Source organism: Conger conger, chromosome 3 (assembly GCF_963514075.1).
Source record: "Conger conger chromosome 3, fConCon1.1, whole genome shotgun sequence".
Lineage (NCBI taxonomy): Eukaryota > Metazoa > Chordata > Actinopteri > Anguilliformes > Congridae > Conger > Conger conger.
The window spans coordinates 14,616,249-14,628,346 of NC_083762.1; the positions used below are offsets into that span (position 1 = coordinate 14,616,249).

At 47.8% G+C, this 12,098-nt stretch overlaps 1 protein-coding gene across 2 annotated transcripts; it reads right to left on the reverse strand.

Moving 5' to 3' along the window:
- Positions 1-24: 24 nt before the first annotated feature.
- On the reverse strand, positions 25-10,425 carry men1 (multiple endocrine neoplasia I). Of its 2 annotated transcripts, none has more exons than XM_061235339.1 (10): positions 10,303-10,425; positions 8,568-9,081; positions 8,111-8,319; positions 7,111-7,239; positions 6,704-6,744; positions 6,113-6,200; positions 5,599-5,735; positions 3,459-3,600; positions 3,178-3,351; positions 25-1,831 (listed from the first exon to the last, which is right to left on the reverse strand). In XM_061235339.1, exons 2-10 carry the CDS (start codon positions 9,001-9,003, stop codon positions 1,325-1,327), a joined length of 1,863 nt encoding a protein of 620 aa, XP_061091323.1. In that variant the 5' UTR covers positions 9,004-9,081; positions 10,303-10,425; the 3' UTR covers positions 25-1,324. The 2 variants fall into 2 exon arrangements, with proteins under 2 accessions (XP_061091323.1, XP_061091324.1); XM_061235340.1 differs by lacking the exon at positions 10,303-10,425 and adding an exon at positions 9,817-9,890.
- Positions 10,426-12,098: the final 1,673 nt, after the last annotated feature.

Below are 12,098 nucleotides of genomic sequence, written 5' to 3' on the forward strand. Positions count from 1 at the left end.
GCAGCAACAAAAAACTATAACACATTACGGTTTTCAGTTTTTATTTTATATTCAGTGAAATTATAAGGCAATACAGTTAAACAAGTTAGTCCGGAGGCGCCACTATGCCACCATTACATAGTACACTATCTACTTGCTTTGTATCCTCTGTAGGATTCCCCATCAGTCTGGAGTTCCTGCGACTATTAAAAGCGAAGGTCCTAAGAAAAAAACAATAAACATGAAGGCAGCAATTTGAAAAGTCGATGATGGCAATAGCAGTTCACTACAGTAGTTTAACCATTCCAGTCCAGTTCCTCTCAAATTAAACTTTATTTCGTAAAAAAATAAAATCTGGACTAGGAAAAAAATGTAACTTCTACTAAGTGACGAACAAGACAGATTTCCATAATATTCATACTGTAGTTTGTTTCTGCATGAAAACAGTTAAAATGTATTTAATCATGTGTTTTCCTAAAGTCTTACCAGTGAAATGAAATTAATGGGATTTTCCTGCATTCTGAATCCTGATATTATGACTCATATCTCAGATGAATGCACAATTAATGTTGACATTTTCAAAATAAGGCAACCGATAAAGCGCTACAGGGAAGTATTTGAATTTGAGCGCCTCTCCCCACCAACAAATCCAAGCGAGCACGGAAATAAACGCTCCTTCAATGTTTGCACATACTGGTTTCAAAAAAACAATCAGTCTAAACATGATAAATATTGATGGGCAGCACACAACCCAAAATGAATGCCAACTTGCAGGTCAAATGCACCACTCCCAATGTGGAAAACTATAAATATCGACTTTACTGTACATTTCTCACCTCTACAGCAAACCTAAAGGAGTGCACCGTAGGTGATCCAAACTTGATAGATCTCAATGTTGGCCAACGAGATGCAATCGGGGCTCAAATATTCAACACACCAAAAATAGGAGCCAGGCTAGTCTTCTGTTCTAATGTACCAATGTGGACCACAGATGGGATGCATCATTCCACTCTGACAGTGAGGCTGTTTGACGCGATTTGATTGGTCTGTCCTATGCGGTATCAAGAAAAGGAGACATCTTAAGCTTTATTTATTTTAATCAAATCTGGCCCTTTGTTTTCTTTTCTCCCGGGTAATTAGTGCTACCGATTTGCCAGACCCCAGGTAAAGGGAGGTTGGAAAATGAGCATCTCAGCCCTGGAGGGCCATGATTTGACGATCCCTGCCCATTTGAAGTGACCCTCGTGGCACATTATCCTCACGTACCCCTTTTCAGGTCTAACTGGACCAGCCCAAAAAAAAAAAAAAAAGAAAGTCATCAGAAGAAGGAAACGGGCACTCTGGTCTAGAGCGTCTTGCGCTGGCGCTTCATGAAGGAGAGGGTGTAGTCTCCGGCCGCGGCAGGCTTCTGCCTCTTCATCTGCACCTGCGACTGGGCCGTGAGCTGCAGCTTGATGGCGCTGGAGTTCACCTTGGCTGCGGAGAGCAGCTCCTTCATGCCCTTCATCTTCTCGCTCTGGAAGGCCACCACGGGCCCCCCCGCGGGCGGGGGCTGCTGGGGCGGGGGCGTGGGGCTGGGGGACGCGCCCCGCTGCCTGGCCTCCGCGTCGCCGGCTCGCGCCGCTCCCCCGCCGGACCGCCGGCGCCCGCCCCCCTCGCCCCCCCCGACCTTCTTGGGCGGAGCGGTCTGGGCGGGCGGGGCCACGGGCGGCGCTGAGGGAGGGGGCGGGTCCTCCACTTTGGACTCACGCCGGGGCCCGCGTCTCCGCCCCTCTCGTGGGTCCTCGCTCGATTGGTCGTCGTCGTCCAGGGGCTCGGGCTCTCTGGTGACGATCGACACCTTCTGACGCACCTGTAGGGGAGAGGGGCGTGAGTGCGGGGCAGAGGCCTCGCAGCGTGGCACCTGATGACATGCTCACCTAGTGGCCAAGGTACGTGACTGGGACAGCCTGTAGCCTAGTGGCCAAGGTACGTGACTGGGGCAGCCTGTAGCGTAGTGGCCAAGGTACGTGACTGGGACAGCCTGTAGCCTAGTGGCTGAAGTACATGACTGGGACAGCCTGTAGCCTAGTGGCTAAAGTACATGACTGGGGCAGCCTGTAGCCTAGTGGCTAAAGTACATGACTGGGACAGCCTGTAGCCTAGTGGCTAAGGTACGTGACTGGGGCAGCCTGTAGCCTAGTGGCTAAAGTACGTGACTGGGGCAGCCTGTAGCCTAGTGGCTAAGGTATGTGACTGGGGCAGCCTGTAGCCTAGTGGCTAAGGAGTGTGACTGGGGCAGCCTGTAGCCTAGTGGCTAAGGAACGTGACTGGGGCAGCCTGTAGCCTAGTGGCCAAGGTACGTGACTGGGACAGCCTGTAGCCTAGTGGCTAAGGAACGTGACTGGGACAGCCTGTAGCCTAGTAGCTAAGGTACATGACTGGGGCAGCCTGTAGCCTAGTGGCCAAGGTACGTGACTGGGACAGCCAGTAGCCTAGTGGCTAAGGTACATGACTGGGGCCCGGAAGGTTAGTGGCTCAAGCCCAGGTGTTGCCACAATAAGATCCGCACAGCTGTTGGGCCCTTGAGCAAGGCCCTTAACCCCACATTTGTGCATAGTCTAATTAACTGTAAATCGCTTTGGATTAAAGCGTCAGCTAAATAACACAATTATTATTATTATTGACATGGACTCAGATTTCTGTGCTTGATTGATCTTGCCTGGTGCAATGGAGCCAACAAAGAGGAACAGAAGGCAGGGTTGGCACTTTGAGATGATTTCATAGGTTCCAATACACCAGACAAGATCAGCAAAGCGTAGAAAAGTATTTGAATCCAACGCAATTACATATTTGACGCAGGTCTGCCACATATATCACTCTACTAGACTGTGAGCCTAGACGAGGGCTTAATTATGGCATTCAGAGTACTGATGCAAATGCACCAAATGCAATATTCAAAGTTACCAGATCAAAAGGTAAATAAGTTGGAGATTTAACCATCATCTCTAGTACTCAACCTTGACCCTGGGGGATGGGGGGGGGGGGTTGATTGTTGCGAATATCACAACACGAAACATAACTAAAAGTTTTATGGCCCCCAAAATCAAACATTCAAATGCTAAAACTGCTATGCCAGATGTTAGTGATCCCGGTTGGGAGAAACCGGGGGTTAGGTGTCTTGGGGTTATGTGGCCCCCATTAGTTTGCACTGGTTACCTGCGCGTCGAAGCGGCTGAGCGACTGCACCAGGTAGGTGGCCCAGCCCACGTGCAGCACTGGCGTGGGGCTGCCCTCCTCCCACTTACAGATGCCGTCATAGAAACGCAGCAGGTGCGCAAAGCATTCTGGGTCCTGTAGTGCAGTGAGGGCAGCCTGCTGCCGAGGCTTGTCCTACAGGAGGGAGGGAGGGAGGGAGAGAGAGAGAGGATATCAATATGGATGGGGGGATGAAGGTAGGGGGTTGTTGGGCTGTGATGGAAGGAGTGGAGGAGGCTCACCTGTTCGGCAGCCTCCCTGTCTCCCCCCTCCTCGCTGCTCTCCGCTGCGGCCGCCGTCTCCTTCAGCAGGGTGGGGATCACGTCGTTGGCGATGTCGAAGAACTCCTTGTAGATCTCCTCGTCTTCGCGGAAATAATTGTAGCTGCAGACGACACGGGGGGGGGTTGGGGGGGGGGATTAGACAAGCTTTCAGAAGACAAGGGCAGAACGGGAGACCTCTTTTCAGAAAAGACATTGCTTTTCAAATGCTGGGTGTTTCTGGGATGCGCGCAGCCCACGCGCTTGCAGCCGCGGCCTTGTCGCCGTGGACTGTGGAGGGAATGTCCGCGCCCTTCCACGAACACACAATGAGCTGAGCTTTAGCCTGCAGTGTGCTTTTTAAAATCCCGCTCACACATGTTTAAACTCGTCTTCACAAACCCCAAACTTTCACAAACGGTCAGGAAAAGTTGAAGAAAACTCTCCTTCCGTTCTGTACACCTTTCCAGATCTTACTATGGCTGCACTTCCCAGTCAAGCACCTTGGAAAAATGAATACAAATTTTTAAGTGGAAGGAAAAAAAAATAAAATAAAGTAAAATAAGAGAAAACAATTCTCCGTAATACCACCACAGGGCAGGACAGGACCAACGGCTGCTGGATTTGAAAAAGGCATGGAGGGAAGGGATGTGTCTGGGCGTGTCCAGTACAGCCGCCTCTGGGGCCGAGCCGACAGGAGGACTCCAATGACGGGCTGGAGGCGGTGTATTTAGCGGCTGCAGTGGGTTTTAGCGGGAGGAGAGGGCAGGTTGGCGGGTTTTAGCGGGAGGAGAGGGCAGGTTGGCGGGTTTTAGCGGGAGGAGAGGGCAGGTTGGCGGGTTTTAGCGGGAGGAGAGGGCAGGTTGGCGGGTTTTAGCGGGAGGAGAGGGCAGGTTGGCGGGTTTTAGCGGGAGGAGACGGCAGGTTGGCGGGTTTTAGCGGGAGGAGAGGGCAGGTTGGAGGGTTTTAGCGGGAGGAGAGGGCAGGTTGGCGGGTTTTAGCGGGAGGAGAGGGCAGGTTGGCGGGTTTTAGCGGGAGGAGAGGGCAGGTTGGCGGGTTTTAGCGGGAGGAGAGGGCAGGTTGGCGGTCTCCAGGCAGGGACAGGAATATACGAGGCCTGAAGACAGAGGTTGTGTCGACACCCTTTCTCTACCTGAAAAGTCAGATATTCTGACAACTGCACTGGTTTGCACACATCAGTGCACACATCAGTCACTGTACAAAGGGCATACATTTTACACTTTGCTCTGGGTCAGATTACAGACTAGCAGAAAGCAAGTTGAAAAATGTTGATTTTTTATGGTTAACGCCTAGCCTTAAACTCTGAAATAACTAATTATACATCATTACTGGGTTTCTGCACCCATACAATTGGGGAAGTTTGAGAAATTAACTTAATTAATTCCGATCCATGATTATATTTCCACCACACACCTAGAGCAGGTCAGAATTTGCTGGACCCAGCCAAACCCCCCCCCCCCCCCCCCCGAATATCCAATGTCAGCAACCGTGAGTCAAACAATGATCTCTCCCCCCCTCTACATACCCTGCAGAGCTTTCATGTGGTTCTGAACAACCTGTAACCATGGCAACACTGCAGCCTTCCCCACCACGAGTGACTTTGACATGCTGGGTCAAATTAACAGAGCCATTTCAGAAAGTGCATATTACAGATAAACAAACCTTTTACAAAAAAAACTAAAAATGAATCCACACTCTACAGTGGTGTAGAAACAAATATCTCGCCACACGGCTATGAAATGTGTATGAAATGCAGATTTGCAATGTACAGAACAACTGCATTCACTGCTATCCACAACCACAAATCACTTTTCAAATGGCTTCATGGGGACCCCTTGTGGTGGCTGAAAGATATGGACTACATGAACACTAATATACAGTTGCTATGCTGTTACATCATAATGTAAACAGATATTGTTGATGATAAAACGTTATGCTTCAGGCCAGGTTGGCGACATTTTGGGAACATAGCCAGAAAGCCCTTCCTGCTCTTCCCACAATGGTATGACCAGCGTCACACAAAGGGCTAATTAGGACACTGCTAGAAAGCGAATCGGGTGTCAGATGTGGTGTGACCATCGCCGCCATGTAAGAGACTCACTCCTGCATGACAGAGGAGGCCTCAGCCCAGGACCCCAGGGCGCCCCGCACGTTCCTGTGCCTGTAGTGGTACCCGGCCAGGAACATGAAAGGGTAGATGTGCTCGTTGTTATAGTGCTTCTTGGCAGAGTTCACCGCCTGCAAGGAGACAGACAGAGAGACTGCCGGAAGTCAACCCAACCAATCACAACACACCTTTACCGATAACGTAACAATAGCGGGTCTTCTGGAGCTAGAGTATGTGTTAACAGGTGATTAAAAATATTGTTTCCTGTTCGTTTAGCAATGGGCAAGCCAAAAAACGCATTCAAGTATATAAAAAGACAGAAATGTTTTAACCCTGGTCCACAGAATTTTCCAACCTGTGGTCACACGACCTCCCATGACATCAAACATCAACCACTATCCCAGAGTTGAATACACATTTTTTGTGAATCGTCCACTGCACCCCATTGCTTGTTCTGTTCAGTTTAGTCGCTCCCCTACCCCGTCCCCCACAATAGCAGCAAGCCCACCTTCAGGTGGAGTGATAAGGGGCTGTCCCGGCCAGGAATGGGGTCTTGGTCCTCCAAGTCTGCCAAGGTGCCCAGGGCCATCGGATACCTGCAGAACAGGAGGGAGCAGCAAACATGGTCAGAGGACTACAAATCTCTGCATAACTGCCAGGGAGGACTCTGGGTAAATCACTGTCCCGGAGGACTCTGGGTAAAACACTGCCCCGGAGGACTCTGGGTAAAACACTGCCCCGGAGGACTCTGGGTAAGCGCAGGACAAGAACTGACTGGGCCAATCAAAAATTATGAACTAAGCCTTTAGAAGATGTAATTAAAAATAATTATTGTGGAAAACCAATTTTTCAAATCTTATTCAAATCAGTCACTGGTGAACAAAATGAAACCTTTATAAGTCAAAAGTAACAGTCAAAAAGCAATTGTTCCAAGGGAACGTAGCTTGCTGCCAATATTCTCTTCCTGAATGACCACATTTTCAGATCAGAAAACTCTTGACTTATTCCCACACAAATTCAGGTGTGTGAGTGTGAGTGTGTGTGTGTGAGTGTGTGTGTGTGTGTGAGCCAGTGTAAACCGGAGCTGGATATTCCTCACCTGTCCAGATCTCCTCGATCATACAGCAGCCATAGCAGCCTCTGCACAGACAGAGCGCAGAGAGAGGTGAACAACCAGGGGAAAGAAATCTCTCAAGCTGTGACCTAAACACAACAATATCTGTGCTTTGTACTGTAAAATGACTAGCAATATTTGTGCTATGTGCTGTAAAATGACTAGCAATATTTGTGCTACGTGCTGTAAAATGACTAGCAATATTTCTGCTTTGTACAATTGTACATAAGTGCTCTTGACAGTCTCTGAGAGAATGTGTGTCTCGCCTAGCAACAAGGGAATGAGTTCTGTTGATCGGACAAACTACAATGAACAATGTGGCGCTTTATGTTGAAGTCGCCGCAGGTTGCTGCCAAAATGGCGGCCTGTTGGGGGGGGCGGGGGGGACGTACCTGCTGGAGCTGAAGCAGTTCTGTGCTGTCCGTGTGCAGGTCCACTGAAGGGTTGATGGCACACACCATGAAGGCCACCTCCATGTTCCTGGTGCACTTCAGGTACGAGCCCTTCAGGTAGAGCCAGCTCTAACACGGAGGGGGGAAAAGACACAACTGAGCCACTACGGAAATACTCTGGCGGTGTAAACCACCAACTTAAAGCCGAGATAATCTAACATTGACAAGATTGCGCTAATGTCATCTTACCATCAACCACAGTGCATATTGATAACAACCAATAGAACAACACCAACAGTGATTGGTGGATAGGTTCAGGCTATAATTCCAGGATTTCTGTGCAATTTACCAAAAAAATTTGATGTGTACCGAGATAGGTTAAGGGCCTGACAAGGTGACATCATCACAGTCTTCCGCCTGTTTTAGTGCAAAAGTGTGGGCATGAAACAGAAAATGAAATGGCGGTAAAGCATGCGTTTTAATGCATGACCCTCCAGGCCTGGACAGAAATCACATTTTAGAAGCATTTGCTCCTGGAAATTGATACGTGCTAACAGGACAAATCATTTCAAAGCAGATCTACTAATCGGGATGAATTGGCCCATAATTCTTTCAACATAGCAGTACTTCAGAGTGATAATTTGGTTAGCCTACATTGTGGCTGTTTTAAAATGTTAAGTCATTTTGTTTTATTTATTTGTACTATGTTTTTAAGTTACTATATTAAAACACTTTTTCAATATTACTTATTTATTTTACTTATTACAACTTTCAAATTGTTATTGCATTTTTGTGTACATTCGGCACACTGCTCTGAAAGAGAACACCTGCTCTCAATGCATCTCTGAGTTTAAATACAGGAAAAAAATAAAATGTATAAACAAAAATAAAGATGTGGCCCCTGGAAATAGGGTTAGCATAACCTGACCCTTGGCCCTTGACCCCCCCCAGGCATACAGGATCACTGACGTATCGCCAACGCCCTCAGCCTCAGCCTCACCCGCTCGCCAACGCCGCCGCTGACAGTCTGCCCCCGCCGGTCCTCGTTCCCCTTGCCGTGCCACGTGACCTCGGCCGTCTCCTCACCGCCCTTCCCGAAAATGACCCAGGCGTGGTCCTCCGAGAGCGCCAGGTGCACGTCCCGCAGGCCCAGAACCTGGCACGCCGCCACCACCGCGAAGGCCACCCCGGAGCTGTCCAACTTTGTGCCTGAACAAAAATTTTTTTATAAAACAGTAAGATTAAAAAAATACAGTGAGGACTCCATACACCGCATGTCTCACCAACGGCAACCACCGCTTACTTCACTTCTGACAAGTCCTCATTAAAGCCCAGGGTAAAATATCATAAGCAACAATCACTAAATTGGAGGTGCTCTCAGTCGTTTCCATTTCCTTAGCATTTTCAAAGTCATGTGGCGTGCAGAAGGACAAGGCATAACCAGCTGGGCCTCTCACCCGTGATGAGGCTGAAGAGGGACTGGATGTGTGCGCGGTCCTTAAAGTAGGACCGGCTCAGGCTGTTCCAGATGACGTCCGACACCTTCTTCACCAGCTCGCGGCTGGACCCGCCCGCGGGCCGGCGGTACTGCGACATGTCCACGGCGCCGCGGATCTGCGAGGTGAAGCGCTCGTACATGGCGGACAGCAGGCTGAGGTCCACGGTGGGGAAGCAGGACGCGGGGCAGCCAGGCTCCAGCGGCTCGAAGCGCACGCCCGGCACGTTGGCCGGCACCACGCGGTTCACAGCCAGGAAGTGCTCCACGAAGCCCAGCACCAGGGAGAGCAGTGCCAGGTCGGGCTCGGCCTTCTGCAGCTCCGTCTCGAACAGCCGCACCACGCCGTCGATGCCCCGCAAGGGGAAGAACTTCTTCTGGGCCGAGCGCAAACCCATCGTCCCTCCCCTCTCCTCCCGGCTCCCAGACGTAGTTCTGACTCTGTCGTGTAGGCCTTCCAACGCTCACGCACGCCTCTGTAAAGCACACAGGCGGCAAACAGAAAGGTCAGGGTAAAAAAAGTTGGCTGGAGGGGAGACAATGAGCGTCATTAGCCTTATTGCTAATTAACACAAATCCTTTTTTTTTTTTTTTTTATATTTAGCCAATACATAAAATAAAGTTTAAATGTATAACAGTGCATAATCTCAAAGAGAACAGTCAAGCTGGACGTGTATTCCATCAATTTATGGCATATCTGCCAATGTTTTGAATCTCCCGCCCTCTCCCTCCCCTCCCTGTCTGACCCTCAAGGTGATGTCACTCGCTGACGCGGCCTCGCTAGAGAGAGGGGTTCAGGGGGCTCGGCTGGGACGCAGCCGCCGTCTCCTGGCCTATTGCCAGAATCGCCTCCGCCCACAATAGAACAATCAAAATCACTGCCGTGGCTTTCGTTTCAGGGTTGCCTGTAACTTAATTAATTAATCAAAGTTATTACACAACGCCATACGCTGAGTGTAAACAGTATGTAAATGTACGCGCACGTGCGCCATTTGAACCCTAACACGCAGGGAATTGCGCTAATTTAGCTAGCTACAGAGCTTGGAAGCATCAGTCCCTTCAAGTCTAGCGAAACACACAAAGCAAGCTGGCTGCGTTGCTACAATACGCGAAGCATGAACATTGCCGCGTTGGTGCATATCGTAATAAAGTTACGTTAGCTAGAGCTAGCTTCCCGGTGCAATAAGGTCAGATCAGATAGCTGATCCTACCGCCTACGTTGTCAAAGTGAATGGCTGGCTAGCGTGCTAGCCCACTGTATTGATAGCACACCATCATCTAACCAGACCGTTTTCAGCCGCAATTTAAGTTAACTGGATAGCCAATTGACTAACGTTTAGCTAGCGAAGCAATATAGCCAACTTCATATAAGCTGCATACCGGTCCACAAACGTATCACACCAAAACGCGGGCAAATTAGAAGTTTCATTTTTCATATTGTAAAGGGTCTACGTATGTTGGAATACACACACTTGAAACACATTGAATCATATCTAACGTTAGCTAGTTTACGTTGTGTGCTAGTTAAGTTAGCGATACCCATCATTTGCAGACCGTATTCGCTAGCTAACGTTAGCTGAGCAAGCAGCTGATATTCAACAGTATACAAGCACTTTCCATTCGTTTTCAAATTGAACGATATCATTGGCTAACTATTTGTCTAACTCCATTTTAAAAATTAAATTGCAGACACATACCTGGGATATCATAACTTTACCCACGTGTTTTTGTTATGTGGCTAAGCTAACGTTAGTTTACTACCAATTCCTCTAGCTTTTGCCGCGCAGTTGTGTTTCGCTTCAGCTCGTACTCGTCGCGCCTGAAGTGTTTACCCAGCATTCATGGAAATGTAGTTTATTTGCTACTTTTCAAAGGGGGCGGGTCACCGTGTTCTCCCAAGGAGCACCACCAGTGGGCACCATTGAGACGCAGATGCAGTATTATGTTTCAAAACGGCACTCGCATTAGTATTATCTTACATTACATAATCGACTTCTGGATAGCAACGGCGGTCGTGTCATCCACAGATATATCACTTACAGAAAGTATTGACCAAAATATGCAGTAATGAAGTAATAGCAGGTTATGTGCTATGAAAAATATGGATCAATTCATTTATCAGTCACACATAGATTTCCCACCACAGTGTTGAGGTCATTGTATAATCTATCTGCATTCAATTTTCATGTATGGGCAATCATTTATTTATTTACAATTTATGAATTGCAAAAATTAATATAATAATTTTTGATAAGGGAAAACTTGCTTAGTGTGTCAGTTGAATTCTCCCCTTCTAATACACAACAGGAAATTGACACTGAAGGTTCAGATGCAATCTCACACATGATCCCGTTGTTTATAGCAAACACTGTCACCCATGAAACAGCATGTGTCATGACATTTCTACTCTGAATCAAGCGGGCTAATATGACAGTTTTGAGTTTCCCTAGCCTAACCTATGGCTCCCTCCCGTGTGCTTGTTTGTTTAAGCAGATATTTTGATCAATTATATTACATATTCAGATAAATTGTTTAATTTAACGTGTCACGCACTATTCATAGCTTCATATCATAGAATTTGCATGTGCCTCATATGTGAAGAGAAAGAACTGAACTGTTGTAGTAGCTATGGAAAGTACATTGCAGTTCATAAGTATTTGGACAGAGACACTTTTTTGCTGTACTCCAGCAAATAATCAGTTGAAATAAAAGAATCACTATGTCGTTAAAGTGCAGAACTTTAGCTTTAATGTGAGGGTTTTTACATCCATATTGGGTGAACAGTATAGGAATTGTAGCCATATACATAGCCCACCCCAATTTTAGAAGACCAAAAGTAATTAGACAATTGGCTGCTCAAATGTTTCTTGGACAGACGTGTTACGTTTCATCATTAGTTCAAGCATAAAAGAGCTAGCAAAAGATCTAGAGTTGATTTTAGGAGTGCCTTCTGAATTTGGAGTCTTGCTTGTTGTCTCTCAGCCTGAGGATCAAAGAAGTGTCAATACCAGTAAAGCAATCAGAGACATAGCCAACAAAATTAGATGTGTCAAAATGAACGAAGCAAGAGTACACTGGTGAGCTCAGCAATGGAGCTAGTTGACCGCGGAAGAAGAGTGTTGTGGATGACAGAAGATTCCTTTGAAAATCTCTCTGGAACTGCTCAACAGATCAAGAACACTCTGCAGGATGTATGCGTAGATGTGTCAAAGACGACCATCAAGAAAAGACGATGACCAGCATAACCTCAGATGGTTCATCACAAGATACAACCCCCTGGCAAGCCTCAAGAATAAAGTTGCCGGATTGCAGTTTAACACGTATGAGCTCTTGAACAAAGTGTTATGGACAGATGAACCTGTACCAGAGTGATGGAAAGAGCAAAGTGTGGAGGCTAAAAGGAGCTGCCCAAGAGCCAGAGCACCCCCACCCTCATCTGACAAACATGGTGGTTGAGGTTTTATAGATTGAGCAGGCATGGCTGCCACAGGTG

Excerpts from the sequence above, each read along its gene's own strand:
- men1 (XM_061235339.1), bottom strand. The coding sequence starts at position 9,003 with ATGGGTTTGCGCTCGGCCCAGAAGAAGTTCTTCCCCTTGCGGGGCATC. Across the intron at positions 7,240-8,110 it reads GCGGCGGCGTTGGCGAGCGG|AGCTGGCTCTACCTGAAGGG; the intron begins GTGAGGCTGAGG and ends CCTCCGTGTTAG. Across the intron at positions 6,745-7,110 it reads AACTGCTTCAGCTCCAGCAG|AGGCTGCTATGGCTGCTGTA; the intron begins GTACGTCCCCCC and ends CTGTCTGTGCAG.